Here is a 21,369-nt window from a genome sequence, read left to right on the forward strand (position 1 = left end):
AGTTTGGAAACACCTTCTCAGTCAATGTTACATTTTACTGTATTTTATGATTCTTTTTAATCATACCTGCAATCATCTCCTCCAGTGCTGACCACATATTTATCGTCGTATGAGAAGCGGATGTTGGTCACATGTGCTGAATGACCGAAGAACCTCTTGTGTTTGGCCTGGAGTCAACAGAATTCAGACAGAAATGGAATTAGTTTTAGACAGTTTTGACCCATATTATTATTATTAATATTAATATTAATATTAATAGTAGTAACACCTCAGTTAAAACCGGTGATACAATACACATCAGGATACAGAGGTTACAATTATTATACAAATAGTTACAAATATTAGAAAAACTCTTATACAATGAACACACACATATAATTTTTTTTGTATATACTATTTAATACTATTAGCTGCACTTAAAATCCTTTACTTTTCCCAAAAATCATCAGAGCTTCTTATAATCCGGTGCTCCTTATGTATGAATTCTATCAGTCAGGTATTAAGGAGCAGTAAAGCCACTCTGCTGAAGTACAGAGTTATACAGGAGTTTCAGTTTAGTTCTCCAGCACCGAGAGCTAATCGCTAGCTCTTTTAGCATTCAGAGGTGAGTATATAACTGTAGCCTGCTGCTAACTCGGCTAGCACTGCTGGAGCAGCATTAGCATTACCCACTAGCTGTGCTAAGCGCTAGCTCTTCTGCCGTTCAGGCAAGTATATCAGGCTGTAGCCTGCTGCTTACCCCAGCTAGCACTGTTGGAGCAGCATTGGCATTACCCACTAAGCGTCGCATAATGCACCTTATAACCCGGTGCACCTTATAGTATGAACAATATGTACACTTGATTTGGTGTTATTTATTATAACATTATATTATGATTATATATCTGCTGGAGTCATTAAACACACTCTGATAATGTTGCATATTCTCTGTTTTCCACAAATCTATTATTAAAAATTAATTCTATTATGTACTTGATTGTACATGTGATAATATAAGGTATATGTGAGCCTTGGATCCTCCTCCATCTCTGAGGGAGTTTTTTTTCTTTGCCCTCATTGTTTTATGTTCTGTTCTGCTACCACATTTCTGTAAAGCTGCTTTGTGACATCAATTGAAAAAAGCTCTTGATAAATAAATGTAATATTGTTAATATTAATAGTAATAAATATCAATACTACACTGCAAAAAATCCATTGGCAAAAACTAGACATACTATATGTAAATTGAGACGTAAATGTATAAATTAAGTAAAAAAAATTTTTTTTTTTTACTAAGATTTCTTAAAACAAGCTATAATTGCAAAGTCTCAAAATGAGTGAATTGAGACTTAAATCAAGCAAAAATCCCTTATTTTGTGGCTTAAAATTTGGACATCAATTAAAATAACTTGACTGCTGAATTTTTTTGTGCTTAGACAATGCTTTTATTGGAGAAAAAAAATACGATTAATTGGCACTTGCTAAGATTTAGTTTTTTGCAGTGTGTTTTTTTTATATTGTCTCACGCTCCTACTGTTTAAATCACAGGCGGACGTACAAACTTCTCAGGGCAGGGGAAGTCGAAGAGCTTGACGAGACCGAAGTCGTCTCCTGTAACTACGTTGAGGCCGGCGTGTGAAACACAGGAACAGATCACATCGGCTTTATCTGAGTTCCTCGGCCAGACTCCCAGAACCTCATCGCCAAGAGCGCTACGAAACAAAGCAGCAACACGCTAATAAAGAGTCTAAATACAGAACAAAAGACATTAATATATAATACACAGTTTTTCCCAAACTGGACTCCCTTATTCTTGTGAATTTGTACTCTCTCTCTCAGACTGTTTCCCTTTCTCTCTCAGACTCTGGCTGCTGATGGAGAAGCAGCATGACATACTGTACTTACTCTCTCTCTCTCTCTCTCTCTCTCAGACTCCGGCTGCTGATGGAGAAGTAAAATGACCTACTGTACTCTCTCTCTCTCTCTCTTTCTCTCTCTCAGACTCTAGCTGCTGATGGAGAAGTAGAATGACCTACTGTACTCTCTCTCTCTCTCTCAGACTCCGGCTGCTGATGGAGAAGTAGAATGACCTACTGTAATCTCTCTCTCTCTCTCTCTCTCTCTCTCTCTCTCAGACTCCGGCTGCTGATGGAGAAGCAGAACGACCTACTGTACTCTCTCTCTCTCTCTTTCTCTCTCTCAGACTCCGGCTGCTGATGGAGAAGTAAAATGACCTACTGTACTCTCTCTCTCTTTCTCTCTCTCAGACTCTGGCTGCTGATGGAGAAGTAGAATGACCTACTGTACTCTCTCTCTCTCTCTCAGACTCCGGCTGCTGATGGAGAAGTAGAATGACCTACTGTAATCTCTCTCTCTCTCTCTCTCAGACTCCGGCTGCTGATGGAGAAGCAGAACGACCTACTGTACTCTCTCTCTCTCTCTTTCTCTCTCTCAGACTCCGGCTGCTGATGGAGAAGCAGAATGACCTACTGTACTCTCTCTCTCTCTCTCTCTCTCTTTCTCTCTCTCAGACTCCGGCTGCTGATGGAGAAGTAGAATGACCTACTGTAATCTCTCTCTCTCTTTCTCTCAGACTCTGGCTGCTGATGGATACATTGAAGGCCATTTATCTTAAGCTAAACGTACCTGGTCCAGGAAGCCCAGGTGATTCGTTCAATTACAGACATTTCAGTCACTATTTTGCCCGAAGGCACTTCGTGGATCTGCCGCTTGTAGGCTCCTGTAGAGACCTGCAAAAAAACACAGATTTTCTCAAATTTCCACAGATAAAAATAAAGTTTTTTGCTTCATAAAAGAAGCATTCCTCCACCTGAAGGAACCTGCTGTCTGCAGAGAAGTCCATCTGAATGACGAAGCTGGGGATGTCCTTGCAGTAGCTGATCCGGTTGAGGGCGGAGCTTTGAGTCAGGTCGTAGAGGTCTACAGTACATTCTGCTGAGCCCACCGCTAACAGATGCTTATCTGGGCTGAACCTGAGTAAAACAAACACAAAAATGTAAAGACGGTTTTAATTTTTAGACAAAAACTTACTGTACATCAGAACATCAAAAAAGTTTTCAAAATGCAATTAATGCACATTGTTCTTCCCAGTTGGGCACCTAGGAAAGATGATAGGCATTAATATTGTGCCAAGATAGCGATGAACGTCTGACTGTCTAGGTTGTATTCAGTCAGTGGTGCACCTGGTTTTTCTGTTGCCAAGATAAACAGAGTACTGGATAGAGTTTTCTGCCCCACCCACTTCCCTCTGTAGCTAATCAATATATATATATATATATACATATACATATATACACGTTCATGTCCAAAATGCCCATCTCTACTATGCTAGTGGTGGTTGTAATTACCTACCTATTAGCTATGGTAAGCAACCTTACTGAAGCTCAGTAATTACCTGTTCAGCAGAAAAATAGCCAGCTCACAAGTTTCCATGACTGCAGCACACTTTAGATGCATGTTGTTGTCTATACTTGGCAATCCTGAGTGTGGAAATGGGACTGGGGAATGACGGTGGGCAGAATCGGAGGCTACATCCCCCACAGATTTCCATGACACACTGCACAGTTCAAATAAAAAAATACTGGCTAAAGCCAGAAGTGGTCCTTAGTGGTCCTTTAAGACTAAGTAAATGCAAGGAGTGTCCTGTCTTTACCGAATGTCCTGTATGGCGGAGCTCCTGTCTCGTTTCTTTCCCCACATTTTGAGGGAGTTAGTGAGGAGGATGACGAACTCCCCGTTCTTCATGCCGATTCCCACCATCTCTCCGTCAGGACTGTAGCTGGCACATTTGGCTGAGTGGCCCAGGCTGACCTTATTCAGGAGCTTCTGCTCAAAGAGGATCAGTAGATCAGGGTTCAGTAAATACTGGTAAGGACAGCGTTATACAGTGAAGTTTCTCCAGCACTAAGGCTGGAGCATTATTAGCATTAGCCAATAACCTCTATTTTCTTAGTTCAGAGGTGAGTATTTTCTGCCTGTAGCCTGCCTGCCTGCCCCTACCCCTGGCTAGCACTGCTGGAGCAGCTTTAGCACTAGCTGCTAACCGTGCTAGCTCTTTCGCTATTCCGAGGTGAGTATATCAGACTGTGGTCTGTGTGTTAATCGTGTTAAAACAGGCTACGTGGGACAAACCGCTAGCTTTCATCTTCCTGGCTTTACAGGAACATTCAGGGTTCCTCAGTGTTGCACTGTCAGGCTCCATTAGCAGCTAACGCTAGGGGTTAGTTGCTAATGCTAATGCTGCTGCACCCAGGCTTAGTGGAAATCTGGAAATCTAAGCTTAATGTAAATAAATGGACGTGTTTATTCACTCAAATAAAAAGGTTTCACCTGTTTTTTTTAAGAATTACAGTTTTGTTTACTTAGCTTAGCTTTACTTAACCACTACTATCTACTGTAACTGTATATTAACCCTTATTCATAAACACTAATAAAAGGAATCTGAAAGGGAATCTGTTACACTCGTTCTGCTGCAGAACAAACCTGCATTCGAAGGATTGAGTCGGATGTTGGATTCTATAAGAGAGGCTGAATTTAATCTACTAACTTTATCAACCAGATCCCAGATCCGGATGGTTCCATCGTCGCTGGCTGTGATAAATACGTCTTTGGCGGGATGTGTGGCCAGTCCCCAGATCTCCCCCTGCATGTGGCTGTTTATCAGGATGTTTGAGGCAGCGTTCTTCTCCCCGACTTCAATAATCTCTCCGTCCTTTGTTCCCACCAGGATTTTACCCTGAACCCATGAGAGACACCCAATGCAATAATGGAAAGTTCTGTTAGGTAGTAAATACAATGCACTACCAGTACTATAAGTATTACAAATAAATGCAAATGTCTAAAATGTGCACAAAAAGAAGTACATAGTTTATGTTGGTGCACCCTGTGTGTAGCATCATTCATTATCCACAATTACCGTATTTTTCGGACTATAAGGCGCACTTAAAAACTTTTAATTTTCACAAAAATTGACAGTGCGTCTTATAATACGGTGCGCCTTTTGTATGGATTTTACTCGTCAGGTCGTAAGGAGCAGTAAACACACACTCCGTGCAGCGTTATAGAGAGTTTCAGTGCTATACAGAGTCCAGAGCCGTGCAGCTCCGAGGCTGAGCAGCAATAGCATTAGCTAGATGCTAACCGCTAAGCTAGCTAGCTTATTCACTGAGATCAGTATTATCTAAATTTTACTCGTCAGGTTGTAAGGAGCAGTAAACACACACTCCGTGCAGCGTTATACAGAGTTTCAGTGCTATACAGAGTCCAGAGCCGTGCAGCTCCGAGGCTGGAGCAGCAAATAGCATTAGCTAGCTTATTCACTGTTCAGAGATCAGTATTATCTAAATTTTACCCGTCAGGTGTAAGGAGCAGTAAACACACACTCCGTGCAGAGCCGTGCCGCTCCGAGGCTGGAGCAGCAATAGCATTAGCTAGATGCTAACCGCTTAGCTAGCTAGCTTTTTCACTGTTCAGAGATCAGTATTTTCTAAATTTAGCACTTTTAATACTGCTGGAGCAGTATTATTAGAGTTAGATGCTAATCGCTAAGCGTTCACCGTTCAGAGGTGAGTTATCGGCCTGTAAGTCTGTGCTGCTTTGCCTGGCTAGCATTAGCTAGATGCTAAGCGCTAACTCTCTCAGAGGTGAGTTTTATCAGCCTGTAATCTGCTTGTTTACCGTGTTAAAACAAGCTACGGGGGACGAATCGCTAGCTAATATCTCACTGTCTTACCAGAACACGCAGGATTACTCAGTGTAACGCTGTCGTTTAAGTTTGGGTTAACTTTACTAGTTTAGGTGACTAGCTAGCGTGCTAGCGGATAGCTATGCTAACGCTGGTGCAGCAAGCCTTAGTGGACATCTGGAAATCTAAGCTTACTGTAAATAAACTGAAGCACGTTACTCACCCAAATAAACAGTTTTCAGGAGAGGAATCTGTGTAGATTAATATCCAGCACTCGTTTGACTTTGAAAGAGCTAGATTTGTATACTGAGACGCTCCACCGGCAAGCGACCACCCCCGGTGGGGGAAGGGAAACATGGCGCCACCCCTGTTCACTTTGATATAGGCACCCTTTCTAGTGTCACTTAACGCGCCTTATAATGCGATGCGCCCTATGTATGGAAAAATAGCAGAAAATAGGCGTTCTTTGATAGTGCGTCTTATAATACGGTGCGCCTTATAGTCCGAAAAATACGGTAATTATTTTATATCCATAATCAATGATTCATCTCCACCTTGAATTACACAGCATCCACTATAGATTATTCCGAATTTACCTACTAGAATCTATTTAGCATCCACACTGAATTATTCCATATCCTTTAGAAATTATTTAGTATCTGCTACAAACTATTTCATATCCACCATGAGTTATTCACTATCATTATAAACTATTCAGTGTCCTGAATGAATTACTTCATATCTACTGTAAATTATTTAGTATCCACTTAGAATTATTTAATGTTCACCATTAATTATTTACTATCCACTGTAAACTATTCAGTATCCTGTATGAATTATTTAATATCTACAGTAGATTATTTAGTATCACTATGTACTATTCAGTATCCTTTCCTATTCCATATCATTTATTAATTACTTCGTATCCACTACAAACTATTTCATAGCCACTATAAACTATTTACTATCCACTACAAAGTATTTCTGTATGAATTATTTCATATCCACAATTAATTTTTCAGTATCCACTACGAACTGTTCCGTATCCACCATGAACTATTCATTATGAACTATATGAATTATTCAGTATTTAAAGCTCACCTTCCGCGAAAATCCGATTTTTCTTGTTTTTTGTGGAATACAGTAGGTCTCTCCGAGTTGAATGTGTACACCTGCACATTAAACTGTTTTGCAGCCCCCATTGTCTGCAGGAGCTAAGCAAAGAAATCCCCCCTCCCCCCCTCCGAAAAACGGGTGAATTTTGAATTATCTTTCTGCCTACGTAGGCAGAAACTCACAGACCAGCCCACCTTGGCTCGAGAAACTCCCAGAGGCGGAGCTGAAGCGACGCAACATCACCGCTCATCAGTTAGGAGGTGGGAGGCAGTGAGCGGCAGAGCGGTGTAGGGGCGTCGCAGTGCTCCTAGCCAATCAGAGGAGAGATATTTGCATGCTGTTTGCATGTATGAATATTCATGAGCAAAGCTGGAATCCGGTCATTTTGGACACACCCCTAAAACAGTCCATTAAAAAAGAGCTATACAGAGACACCTGAGCACTTTTTTTTTACAAAAACGGCTCACATGTCATTCATTCATACTAGAGACCACAACTAGACATTTTAAAATGAAAGAAAAAACGACGGAAGGTGAGCTTTAAGAATTCAAAGATTTAAGCAGACTTTATTGTCATTCGCATCACTAGTGCTACATGAGGTGAAACTAAATAGTGATCTCACGGTCCAGTTACACCCAAAGAGCAACTGTTATGTAGGATAATAAAATAAAATGAGAATAAAAATCTAAATTAGATAAGTAGAATAGAAAAGTATCCACTATAAATTACCTAGGCTTTACTAAAACATGACTGATTATCCAGTATGTATTATTCAGAATTAACTTTCTGTAATTATCTGGTAAATTTGTTATGAATGTAATTTAACTGTTCCTCACCTTTCCTCGACACACAGACCTCACACAGTCCAGAACCTGACCCGTCTCCAGCTGAAACGCACGACATCGCTTCATCTCCTGATCCCACAGCTTTACTGCTCCTCCCTCTTTAGTCCTAACACACACACACACACACACACACACACCAGCATCACAATAAATATGTGGTCCTAAATCTGATGAGTATCTGATCCATTGACATGCGACATGAATGTGAACGGTCAAATCAGAATTCATGCGTCTTTTTGCTTTTATGCATTAGCTTTAGCGCTACATGCTTCTCTCTCATTCCCACAACACATCTCTTGTTGCAGCTGTGCAGCTATAGCTGCAAAAAAACAGCAAAAGCAAACCGCCTGACCATTTTTTTTTTCACCTCCTGGACCTGAGCATGAACTTCAGAGCAGCTGTTTACTCTCCACTCCAGCAAAAGATGCTCCACATATGAGCTGCTAACTCATCCATTTCCCTTTATAAATCACTTACATTTGTGAATGTGAACTGTCAATATGGCCAAATCCGATCTGAGCAAAAAATCGGATTTGAGCAATGTGGATTGTAATGTGAACGTAGCCTTATGTTAGAAAGACACACACTTGTAGAGTTATAAAGAAAATAAGTAAATAATACAAAGCATAATGTGAATAAAGCAGCGCTCACGGTCGCTCTTTCCCTCCGGTGACGATCAGGCCGTCCCTCAGCGTGGTGTACATGGTGAAGACGGGTCCGGTGTGAGCTTTGGCGACCATCCTCAGCAGGAAGTGGTCCCTCCACACGTACACGTCTCCGTTAATGGCCCCGGTAAACGTCAGATTATTCTGTAGAAGAGAACAGAGCAGAGACGTGGGGTTCTGCACTGTCTTGTCTGTTTTATTGTCTTATGTCTGCTGTATTTATAGTATTTATTATAGTGTTTTTAATTCTGTGTTGCACAATTTGGAATGACAATGAAACCCTGTCAACAGTCCATTTATACGCCTTGGAAGTCAGGATTCGCTCTGCATAGAAATAAAAAGAACTTACAGCACCAAAAGCCACAGACAGCATGGTCTGCATCCTGGCGTCCTCCACTGATCCCACCACCCCCTTCTTATACACCAGCGAGTTCCCCGCCAGCGTCCAGAACTTCACGTGTTTAATCCCCACCGACACAAACTGAGAATCAGAGTCCGGCCGGAACTCCACCACAAAGATCCGGTCCGGGTGACCGCCCTTACTGGTGACTTTGGTCCCTGGAGAAACCAAAAAACAGAGAGGAGTAGATGGAGTGAATGTCATGTGACTGGTCCATCCATGAATGCAGAGTTTATGATTGTAATGTAAAACCGTAGTCTTTTTTTATATACTTTTATATACTTATCAAAGTAATGTAATGTAATGAACATTAGTCCAAAAATGTGTTTCTTAAATAATGTTCCAGAATGGCTTAAATTCTAAAGTCTTGGCAAAAATTCCTTCACAGTGTTCCCAGTTAGCAAAAATCTACTAGATTCTGGCACAAATGACTGAATCAAATTCTGAGCTGCAAATGCCAGAACCCCGGTTGCTGAGAATAATATGGGAATCGGCCCAAGTTACTTGTACCAACACCCCGGATGCAGAGCATAATATGGGAATTGGCCTGAGCTGCTTGTGCTATTACCTGGGTTGCTGAGTATAATATGGGAGTTGCTCCAAAGCTGCATGTGCTCACACCCCGGTCGCTAATTATAATATGGGAATTGGTCCAAGCTACTTGTGCCAACTCTCGAGATACTGAGTACAATATAGGAATCAGCCTGAGCTACAAGTGCCAACACCCTGGTTGTTGAAAATAATATGGGTATTGGCCCAAGCCACATGTGCAAACTCTCGGGTTGCTGAGTGTAGTATGAAATTTGGCATGATTCATATGTGCCAATACCCCGATTGCTGAGTATAATATAGCAGTTGGCCCAAGCTGCTTGTGCCAACAACCCAGTTAATGAGTATAATATGGGAATCGCTCCAAGCAACAAGTGCCAACACCCTGGTTGTTGAGGATAATATGGAAATCAGACCGGCCAACAGGTGCCAAGGCACGGTTGCTGAGTATAATCAGGGAATCGACCCGAGCTACAAGTGCCAACACCCTGGTTGTTGAGTATAATATGTGAATTGGCCCAAGTTACAAGTGCCAATACCCCGATTGCTGAGTATTATATAGCAGTTGGCCCACGCTGCTTGTGCCAACACCCCAGTTGCTAAGTATAATACAGAAATCGGCCCAAGTTGTTTGTGCCAAGTGTCATAAATGCTGAGTAGTATGGCAGTTGGGCCAAGCCACGTGTGCCAACACCCCAGTTGCTGAATATAATATGGGAATAGGTCCAAGCAACATGAGCCAAAACTCTGGTTGCCCACTATAATATGAGAATGCTCTCGAGCTGCATGTACCAATACCCCGGATGCTGAGTATAATATGAGACAGACAGACAGTGATTGGTTGGAGTTACTCAATACGAGGTACCTTCCTGCCAGCGCCACACGGTGATCGTGTGCTCGGACTCAATGCCCACCGACACCAGCAGCTTTCCCGTGGCGCTGAAGTTCACGTAGCCGACTCCTTTAGCGTGACAGCAGCGCAGTATGGACAGCGTTTGCTTACTCATGGCATCCCAAACGTGGATGGAGGGAGTGGTTCCTGAATAACGGGCACAAAAACAACATTACACTGACTTTTAGTATTAAAGCAATAGGATGGTTGGATTTCTGACTAAAATGGATGATCTTAACATTCCTAAAGTGCTCACACTAAAATGTGCATGGCATGGAAATGGGACATCTATCTTTTTGTACATAGCCACAGTATCTTACCTGGTGGGTCAGGGACATGGCCTGAAGCTGTGTATGCAATGGAAAAGAAAATGTTGCAACAGAAAAAGTGATTGCAGTGAATGAAGTGAACGAATCATGAGCAGCTTTATAAATGCCAACACTTGCATTAAGTGTCATCCAAGCAAAACTAGACATGGAACAGGCAACACTTAAACACATAATTTTAATATTTTAACCAAAGAATGAGCTCCACAACAGAAACATCACTAACTAAACACTACCACCACCATGCTTTACAGCAGGCATGAGGTTCTCACATAGAAAAGCTTCACTGTAGAATAATCAATATGGAACACATTCTTAAAGAATTGGCCTCAAGTTTTTAACTCCTTGATGAGCAACATATGCACACCCCCTTTAATGGCCAAGATCAAAAATTTAAAGGTCAAAAATGACCTGCATTCATTTCCCAGCAATTTATTCAATGATTAAATATTCCATATATTTTTTTAAATATCTTGTTGTAAACAGTGGAAGTCAAAAAGTAAGAAAGGAAAAATAAAATTCCAATGGTTGAATGAATTTATAGTAAAAATATAGAAAATTAAAACTCAGCCGCGTCATTTGTTTGCCATGTTGTGCATCAAAGGTTCTGCATCTGCAGAAGGAGATCATCATGTTTTTCTCTTTACCTGTAAATGGTGCCAATGTTATGGCTGTTTGTGCCCATTATACACACTATTCCAGCATCTGCAATTTTATGAAACACTTACCAATCTGTCCCGTGGCGATGATATTCTTGTATTTCGGATGCTGATTGACAGTAAGACAGAGAATATCGTCTGTGTGCTCCAGGTAGAAACTCTGAGTACCTGGGAGAAGACCAATTACAATGAATTAATCAGACTGAAAAAGTGTTTAAAAAGACTTATGAGTTTACTGTATTTTTCACACTATAAGGTGGATTTAAAATCCTTTAATTTTCCTGAAAAATGATCCGGTGCTCTTTACGTATGTTCTTTATGGTTTGAATTGGATCTCCGGTGGATTCTGCGTTTTGCCAAGAACTGAAACACTGTGGGAGCACGGTTTAACAAGGTAGCACAACTCGACAGAACACAGGTCAAAGCAGGAGCCGTTTAAGATGGATTTTATGATATAGAGCGAAATCCGGGTATGCGTTCTGTGCCGCAGTGCTGTTAGCCAATCAGGGGAGATATGTTTGCACGTATTAATTATAAATAATTAAGAGCCAAAATCCTGTCTTTCTTCAGAGACCACTAATTCAGTGAACTGAAACAGGGTTATACAGAAACACCGGTGCACTTTTTTTTCCCACAAAAAACGGCTCATATAGCTTCATTTATACTAGAGACCCAACTACACTGTTGGAATGGAATGATGATGGAATGAGACCTTTAAGGAGCAGTAAAGTCACTCCACTGAAGAACAGAGTTATACAGGAGTTTCAGAAAAGTTTCTCCAGCACTAAGACTGGAGCAGTATAAGCTTTACCCACCAACCACAGCATTGAGCGCTAACTCTTTAGCCATTTAGAGGTGAGTATATCAGACTGTAGTCTACATGTTCACTGTGTTAAAACAAGCTACGTGGGACGAACCGCTAGCTAATATCACCCTGGGTTACCAGAACACTCAGTATTCCTCAGTGTAGCTGCTGCATCTGACAATCAGACAAAGTAGTATGTAGAGAAACGGATTCAGGACTACAGTCTGTAGTTATTATAGAACTACAAATTGTTCTATATATGATCAGCAGAGCTATGGCTAATAAGTAATGGGTGTAGAAACAAGTTAGATCATAATGTTTTATGTTTTAAGGGTGAATATCGTCACTGTCCAATGAAAAACACTTCTCCAAAACAGCAACTTTACAGGAGAGAGAAAAAACCTTCTTAACTTTCAATGGAAGTCAATGTAAAAAGAGTTTATTTCAGGTCATTTTTAAGAGTTTATATTGGTCCATGTATCAAGAAATTTTGGCACAGTGTTAGGGAGAGTTTGTAAGTTCAAATTATGTAGTAAACTAAAAATCGACAAAAATGGAGATAAGTGTTTTTCATTGGACAGCGACGATATTTAGTGTGTACACATGTTAGTAATTACCCAGGGTAAGGCTCTGAACCACGGCGGTGGCGGCAGTGTGGAAAATGATGTCCGTGCCGTCATTGAGGTAGTGAAGGTTATTCCGACAATCAAATCCCCTGAATCCAAACACATGATCCAAAACCAGATCCTGAAATATACAGAAAAAACAATACTATCAATCATAGTCAGAGATGTGGAGCAATGAAGTACAAATACTTTTTACATTACTTAAGTAGAATTATCTGAACTTTCTACTCCTTACATTTAATAAAAACAGGCTCGTTTCTCCTATTTAATTTCAGCTCGTTTTCATTCCGGCTTCTCATCGTTCAATAAAACCCCTATCCAGATAAATCTCTCCATCCAGATAGAGTGAATCTGATTGTGATTGGATGTAGAGAAGTATAAACTAGGGCTGCAACTAATGATTATTTTGGTAGTCGACTAATCGGATGATCATTTTTTCGATTAGTTGATTAGTCAGCGATTATTTCTGCCATGTCCTCCATCTCTAAAAACCACATAAAAACAGCTAAACATAAGATTTAAAAGGCATTTAAATGTCCACATGTTGTTTAAACATGGAAAGTTTTGAAATTTATAGTCGACAAATTTACAAATTTAAATAATTGACATTGTCGATTATATCGACTAATCGTTGCAGCCCTAATATATACATATACCATTCTGACACCCTATTGGTTTATACTGTGATAGCGCACTATAGGACTCTGTGGGCGTGGCCTAAGCTTTTGTTCTTAATGGCTTTATTTTTTCCCCTTACATTACTTTTACACTTACACTTTTACATAAAGAGTAAAAAGCTTGAGTTGATAGTACAACTCCTACAGAAGTATTTTATAAACCCTGGTATCTATACTTCTAACTACAGATAATTAAAAAAAACGTTTAGTGAGAATGAAGTAATTTACCTCCACCAGCTTCTTCTTTTTGGAGACGTTGTTTTTCTGCAGTTTCTCTGGAAGAGGAACAGCCCGGCTTACAGGAGGCCTGCAGGCGTCAAACAGATTAATACAGATACCTACACACCTTTTATGAGTCACTTTTTACACAAATTATTAATTTATCTTTTCAATTATGAACATATATAACTTAAAATACATAAATTAGTAATCAAAACTGCATATTATTGCTGTCATTTACTTATTTGGTACCACTTTAAAATAAGGCTTCTTTATAAAGGGTTTATAAATAGTTTATAAAGGACTTTATTAACGTTATCAATTAGGTTATAAAACATTAATAAACAGTTACAACACATTAATAATGATTCCATATTAATTTATACTGTTAAATCTCAGATCTTACTACTACTACTACTAGATGCTTATCTTATGTATTCATTTTTTATGGTCATCCTATATATTCTCCTATTTTTTATATATATTTTATCACCCTCGTTGTATTGCCAAGTGAAAATAAAGGTTGATTATTTAATTGATTAATATGAAAGCTTAAGAAATTCAAAACTTTGATGCATATAATTTGCATTGTAAACAAAACTGAAAATGTAAGAAATAATAATTAAACATAATTAAAAATAAAAACAGTGACACACCTTGATAAGAGTGTAAATTAAAGTCCAATGTCAAAGTTGACGTACATTTGAATGATAAATGATGTTGTACAATCAATCACACTTTTAAGATCCCATTCCATCATTTTTAAATTAATTTTAAACGGTCTAGTTGTGTCTCTAGTAAGAATAAATGTCATATGAGCTGTTTTTTTGTGACAAAAAATATATATATACTGCTCAGGTGTTTCTCTATAACCCTGCTTTAGATCATTGGATTAGTGGTCTCCGCAGAAAGACAGGATTTTGGCTCTTGCTCATAATATTCATACATGCAAATATATCGCCTCTGATTGGCTAACAGCACTGCAGCAGAGAACGCCTACCTGCCTTCCCCCACAGTCAATTTAGCATATGTTAACATAGGTTAACATAGGTTCCAATTACATTCAATAGCTTTAGCTTAGCCTCGGCTACCATTAAATTACATGGTGTCAGCTTAGCATAGTTTCCCTTTACATTCAATGGAGTTAGCTTAGCTTAAATCTGACTCAAACGGTGCCTACTTTGACCGGTGTTTTGTCCAGTTGTGCTACCTTGTCAAATTGTGCTCTCATAGTATATATTTAAGGTCTCTATAAAATGCAGAATCAACCGGAGATCCGATTTAAACTTACAGTTACTTACACAACATAGCTAATGCTAACTAGCTCTGTAAACAGCTACTGCAGACAAGGGAGGCTGAGAAACTGAGGCTGTTTCATGTGCAGCATCATATATAACTCATAGAGACCTACTGTATTTCACAAACAACAAGAAAAAGTGGATTTGAGCAGAAGGAGACATTTAAACACACAAGAAACACACAAGAACAACAACAACAACATTGCATTTGAGTATTTAGGCAATGCACTATATCCAGAGTTCAACATAATTAAGGATTTTCCAGGGTTTTTATTTAATCAGGACCAGGTTTGGAACAACTGCGACAGTAGGATGGATCTCTAAGGCAGGAATGTTGACTCACAGCTCCAGAGTCTGGATCAGTCAGAATGGAAACGCCATGAATGAAAGGACATCATGGATGGGAAAGTGGTGAATTGTGGTGAAATTAACTTTTTTCTGGACTTCTGGTGAATCCAGATCAGCTCAGAGGTGTAAAGGAAACACTGTAGTCAGATTAATCAGAGTTATGGTAAATAATAAAATCAGACTTTACCTGGATCCTCTTCAGCGCAGCAGATAAAGTCAAGGGAGAAATTTAGTGGGTGAACGGATCGAGCCAAAGTTACTGAAGGGGCCATTCTGCAATCAATGCCTCATGCACAAGCAGTCCAGAGCAGGGGTTTCCCAAATCATACAGAATTTAGATATAAAATGATTGCAAGGAAAGATCTGTATGATTAGTACTGTGTTTTTCACACTATAAGGCTCACTTACAATCCTTAAATTTTCCCAAACATCAGTGCATGCATAGTTGTAGCCCTTTCAACGTTCAGAGGTAAGTATATATGGACAGTAGTCTGCGTGTTTACTGTGTTAAAATAAGCTACGTAGAACTAACCACTAGCTAATATCATCCTGGCTTACCGGAACACTTAGGGTTCCTTAGTGTAGTGCTGTTGGGTTGCCTTTACTGTTAGCCACTAATGCTAATGCTGCTGCACCTAGCCTTAGTGGAAATCTGGAAAGCTTACTGTAAATAAACGGAAGAAATTTATTCACTCAAATGAACTGTTTTCAGGAGAGAAATCTGTGTAGATTAACATTCAGAGCTCGGTAGAGAAAATGCTATTTTTTTTAAAGATTTTTTAAGTTTTGTTCACTAAACTTAGCTTTACTTAACTTAGTTGTTGATCTACACAGATTTCTCTCATGAAAACTGTTTATTTGGGCGAGTAAAGCGCTTCTGTTTATTTACAGTATACTTCGATTTCCAGATTCCCACTAAGGCTAAGTAATCCAGAGTAATATTAGCTAGCGCTTCGTCCCATGTAGCTTGTTTTAACGCGGTAAACACACAGACTGCAGTCTGATAATACTTACCGCTGAATGGTGAAAGAGCTAGCGCTTAGCATGGTTAGCAGCTAATGCTAATACTGCTCTAGTCCCAGTGCTGGAGACCTAAACTGAAACTCCTGTATAAATCTGTACTTCAGTACAATTCATACAAAAGGAGCAAGGGGTTAATGGGCACACTGACAATTTTGGGGTAAATTAAAGGATTTTAAGTGCACCTTATAGTGCGAAAAATACTGGAAGCTGTTTTTTATTGAGAATAAAGAAGACTAATGCAGCACAATCATGTTTATGTTACCTTCTGGCTTCAATTTCACTTTCAATTTAGTTAGGCTGTTATACAGTAGCCAGATTTGTTGAAGTTGTTAGCCACCCTTTAATAATCTGTAATTACATTTTTTTTATTTCCTGTATTTTATAAACCCAATCGCAAATAATTCACTCTTAATCTCTTTACCTTTTTTCTGGAGACATTGTCGATTTTATTCTACTGACTAACCATTGTAGCCCTACAGCTAGTCATTGATTCTCTGTGCGAGGCAAACCATGCTCATTCGTTCTCCTGTTTCTCAGCATGCTGGAGAGATAACGGCTCAGAGAGCGAGGGAGGTATGAGGAAGGGCGCACTGGATTGCGCTCGGATCAAAAAGTAGTCATACCCTGAAGTCCCTGGGGGAAATGAGCACTATTGGAAAGGTGAGCCATGGAGAGACAGGGAAAGAGACTGTGTCAGTGGACATCTTGACAAGAGAGAAGACAGGACGAGAGACATCGGAGAAAGCCAATGAGAAGGCATGGGTCCGAATAATGCTGACGATGCAGATGATGGTGAATATTATGAGGTGAAAAATGAGAAAAAACGAAGAGGGTTCATGCCACAGCTTTAAAAAGGCCTTTACCCAGCCTTTATGATAGGACTAAAAGACATATTGAAGATATTTGTAAGAACTGCAGACAGCTCATCAGCTCATGCAAGCTTTTACTGGGAGATTTTCATTAGTTTCCCTATTTGTTTTCAATACACCCCCACCACACGTTTTCAAAATAAAGGTGCTTCAAATGATTCTTCAAGTGATGCCACAGAAACCAGGTCTTGAAACCTGGACCTTGTATCCAGTTTCCAGGCCTGGATTTTGTTAATGTACAGTCACTGACAAAAAATCTATCTATCAAATCAAAAACAATCTATCTATCTATCTGACTATCCATCCATCATCCATCCATCCAAGATAAGACCCTCAGTTCCTAATCAGACCAGAACTTCTATCTATCTATCTATCTACCTGACTATCTATCTATCTACCTGACTATCTATCTATCTACCTATCTATCTACCTATCTATCCATCCATCCATCCATCCATCCATCTATCTATCTATCTATCCATCCATCCATCCATCCATCCATCCATCCATCCATCCATGATAAGACCCTCAGTTCCTAATCAGATCAGAACTTTATATTAATTTAAATATCTTGAATATCTGATACAGAACTGTATATTTAGTGTTTGTATTATTTAGTTTGTCAGTGAGTGAATATGAATATGATTTAAAAGGGAGGAAAATCATGATCAAATAAATCAACACAGGGTATTGTTTGGCCTGACGTGATCATGATTTTCAGGAGGACGTTCTCAGACAGGAACTGTCCTGCTATGGAAATGAGTTCAGTTATAGCACATGTGAAGGTGTGTGTGTGTGTGTGTGTGTGTGTGTTGGGGGTTAGTGAAATGCAGGTGAACAGATTGTCCCTCCAGAAGCATCAGAGATAAGGCATGTTCAAGATATATTAGATCACAGTTTCTCCGTAGTAAGATATTGATCCTATGATCAATAATAATGATCAATATTCATATTTTATGGAATAATTTAAAAGGTACTTACTTGACGATGCCCTGCCTCCAGAGGAATGCAAAATAAAACACAGAGAGCTTTGACTGAGGAGCACAAACCACAGCATGATCAACACTCTCACTGCCTCTGACTAATCATCAGCTTTCATCAGGGTTTATAAATTCACCAGCAGCCTGTCTGTCTGTCCATCCACCCATCCATTTATCTATCCAACTATCCATCCATCCATCTATATGGTGGGCTGTCCATTCAGCTATCTCTGTATTTGTCCATTTATTTGTCAGTACATTTATAGATCTACTTGGCCAACTGTCTCTCTTTCTGTCTATCTATCTCTCCAGCAGACTGTTTGTACGTCTGCCAAACTATTTGACTTATTGTCTATCTGTCTGTCTGTCTAGCTGACTATCTATTGATCTGTCTGTCTGTTTATCTATCTAGCTAACTGTCTATCAATCAATCTGTCGGTTTATCTCTCTAAATGACTGCCTATAAATCCAGCTGTCTACCTGTCTGTCTGTTTATCTATCTGTCTACTGGTGAGGAATTTGTGAGAAACTGGTGAGGAAGTGGTGAGGAACTGGTGGAGAAGTGGTGAGGCAGTAGTAAGAAAGTGGCGAAGAAGTGGTGAGGAAGTAGCGATGAAGTGATGAGGAAGTCGTGAGGAACTGATGAAGAACTGGTGAGGAAGCGAGAGGAAGTGGTGAGTAAATGGTGTGGAATTAGTGAGAAACTGGTGAGGAAGTGGTGAGAAACTGATGAGGAACTTTTACTTTATTTTACTTTATTGTCCACCCACAGGGGAAATTTTTCTTGGGCGAGGAACTGGTGAGGAAGTGGTGAGAAAGTGGTGGGGAGTGGTGAGGAACTGGTGGAGAACTTATACAGAACTAATGAGGAACTGATAAGACACTAATGAGGAATTAGTGAGGAACTGGTGAAAAGTGGTAAGGGAGTGGTGGAGAACTTGTACAGAAGTGGTGAGGAAGTAGTGAGGAAGTGGTGAGGAACTGGTGGGGAAGGGGTGAGGAACTGGTGAGGAAGTGGTGAGGAACTGGTGGGGAAGGGGTGAGGAACTGGTGTGGAAGTGGTAAGGAAGGGGTAAAGAAGTGATGAAGAAGTGGCGAGGAAGTGAGGAAGTGATGAGGAAGTGGTGAGGAAGTTGCGAGGAACTGGTGTAGGTGTGTACCTCTCCTCAGCTGATGCTTCCTTCAGCTGTTGGTGAGGTTTGGTGCCGGCCATCTCACGGATGCTGACCGCGCAGACCTTAGTGGTGTAGTCAATGACCTTCTCCCGAGCAACATCACTGTCATACCCTACACACACACACACACACACATATATTAAATATAAGAAGCTATAGTAACAGCAGTGTGTAAAACAGGAGACAGGAAGTATATTTGCCTCCGTCCTCCTCAGTGTCCTCCTCAGACTCCTCACTGTCCACAGGCCGACTCTCCTGATTGGTTGAGGAGTCCAGAGTCCAAATCATTAGGGCAGTGTCAGCTCCACCCACTGTTAGCAGGGTCACGTCGTCCTGTGCCCAGCGCACGTTGGTCACGTGAGCACTGTGACCCACGTAACGTTTAAATCGGGCACACTGACCCTAAACAGAAATAAGATAAAAATGAAATTACTGAACAATAGAGTCTAAAATACAAAACACATCATAATTAATAACTAAATTAATTAATGAAGAATGCAAATGACTGATCAATGTCTTTAGAATAAACACAAATAAGCAAATAATAACAATAAATCAATAAATACATGAATAAACAAACAAGCAAAGGATTTTGGATCAACAGGCTTGGCTCGAAATGCAAAGCAAAAGGCATGTACTAATTCTCTTAATTAATCATGGGTGTGGTTAATTTTGGGCATAAAAAAAGTCAGGTGATCTCTGACTCTGGTGGATTGCTATTTTAACGGTGCAGCTACCTGGACGTGTTCAACAAATTCTTCTCAGCAGAGGAAACTGAGCTGCTGGTTGACGCTGTGAAGGAGCTCCAGCAGCTCATTTACGGGAACAGCAATGTTATTTTATTTACTATTCTGTTTATTGTTGATGTAAAAGTTGGGTTTGTGCACTGCGTTGCCAAGATAGCGATGAACGTCTGACTGTTGGCGTCTGTCTAGGTTGTGTTCAGTCAGTGGAGCTCCTGTGTTTTCTGTTACCAAGATAAACAAGCGAAACTCCAGAAATTTACCTGAACACACCTCATTTCCAGAACACCACGCCCATCAGTGTAGATATATTCAGAAGCTCTGCTGATATTTAAACAATGCATGTCTAATACAGGATAATAGACTGTTGGCAAGGTGTAAGATAGGAGAGGAGGAGGATCAATGTGGCACTATAGGGGAAAGGCCCTAAAGGAAAAAACTGAGGTTGGTGGAACGCCATGTCAGTCAACTGTGGAACTTCAAAAGTGCTAATAGTACTCAGGGAAATGTATCCACTCGCTGGCTAATGGTAGAACTGAGATTTTAAGAATAAGTGCAGGAAGCTGTGCTGTCTCACGTTCACAGGGTAGCTGTAGAGTTTAAGGAAGCCGAAGTCATCTCCGGTGGCCAGCAGCTTCCTGTCGCTGGTGAGTGAGGTAGCGTTGATGTCAGTGATGCTGCTGTCAATCTGCCAAATGCCCTCACACGTCGGGCCAAGAACAGACGTCCAGGTGGCCCACTCAATCTTCTCAATCTGGATTATTACACCAAACACAGAGAAACAAAAAGATATAAATACATTATATTACAGTGTAATAATAAGAGTTGGTCAACATGACAATATACAGCTTGGTTTGATGGTTTGTGATCATCCATCTTCCTCTGGATTTTATTCCAGAGGTTTTCAATTTGGTATAATCAAAAACATTCATCATTTTTAACTGGTCTTTTTTCCAGAGCTGTATATGTATTACTGTAAGAGTGATTATGTTTCAGCTCACAGGTTATTTAACCGTAGCTGATGCGGGGAGTAGCTTCTCATTTGTTAAACAACCATGTAGAAAGACATGTCCTGTGACACATCTCACAGAGACTCTCCACAAACGGCTCTGATGTGTTTGGGACCCGTGGTTCTCTCGCTCTTTGTAATTCTATTGGCAGTATGTAACCGCTGCTCCTGACTCTCAGATATCTAGCATGCCAAATATTTCCTGGGCATCTGCGACTCATTGAAGATCAGTCGATAACAGCTTGGTATTTCAGGTAGTTCACACTGCGTGAGGGAGTGAATGCAGAGAGATCCACACATGTTTTTGTCGCCGATCAACAAAAAACTGTCAGCGACTGAAAAACTTGTGTTAAAATCTTGTAGTGTAAAACTAAAACTAAACGTTTGGTAAAATTTTTCACATAATAGAACAATGCTACAACACTAGAACTCTAGATACTATGTTTAATAGTGAAAGTAAGA

At 40.1% G+C, this 21,369-nt stretch overlaps 1 protein-coding gene across 4 annotated transcripts in view; it reads right to left on the bottom strand.

Moving 5' to 3' along the window:
• Positions 1-21,369, bottom strand: part of LOC103042714 (echinoderm microtubule-associated protein-like 6) — a 65,745-nt gene that overhangs the window by 3,740 nt on the left and 40,636 nt on the right. The window contains exons 25-42 of one of the 4 annotated variants that reach the window (XM_022682087.2): positions 20,476-20,652; positions 19,356-19,557; positions 19,141-19,267; positions 17,982-17,996; positions 13,472-13,550; positions 12,558-12,687; positions 11,205-11,303; positions 10,471-10,497; positions 10,124-10,297; positions 8,659-8,867; positions 8,296-8,453; positions 7,636-7,750; positions 4,547-4,735; positions 3,653-3,825; positions 2,810-2,972; positions 2,626-2,729; positions 1,538-1,691; positions 67-167 (exon numbers count right to left, since the gene is read on the bottom strand). In XM_022682087.2, coding sequence (XP_022537808.2) covers positions 67-167; positions 1,538-1,691; positions 2,626-2,729; positions 2,810-2,972; positions 3,653-3,825; positions 4,547-4,735; positions 7,636-7,750; positions 8,296-8,453; positions 8,659-8,867; positions 10,124-10,297; positions 10,471-10,497; positions 11,205-11,303; positions 12,558-12,687; positions 13,472-13,550; positions 17,982-17,996; positions 19,141-19,267; positions 19,356-19,557; positions 20,476-20,652 — 2,396 coding nt within the window. The remainder of the gene's footprint in view (positions 1-66; positions 168-1,537; positions 1,692-2,625; positions 2,730-2,809; positions 2,973-3,652; positions 3,826-4,546; positions 4,736-7,635; positions 7,751-8,295; positions 8,454-8,658; positions 8,868-10,123; positions 10,298-10,470; positions 10,498-11,204; positions 11,304-12,557; positions 12,688-13,471; positions 13,551-17,981; positions 17,997-19,140; positions 19,268-19,355; positions 19,558-20,475; positions 20,653-21,369) is intronic. The other 3 variants (XM_022682088.2, XM_049472562.1, XM_022682090.2) reach the window with 3 other exon arrangements.

This window comes from Astyanax mexicanus, chromosome 25, assembly GCF_023375975.1.
Source record: "Astyanax mexicanus isolate ESR-SI-001 chromosome 25, AstMex3_surface, whole genome shotgun sequence".
NCBI lineage: Eukaryota > Metazoa > Chordata > Actinopteri > Characiformes > Acestrorhamphidae > Astyanax > Astyanax mexicanus.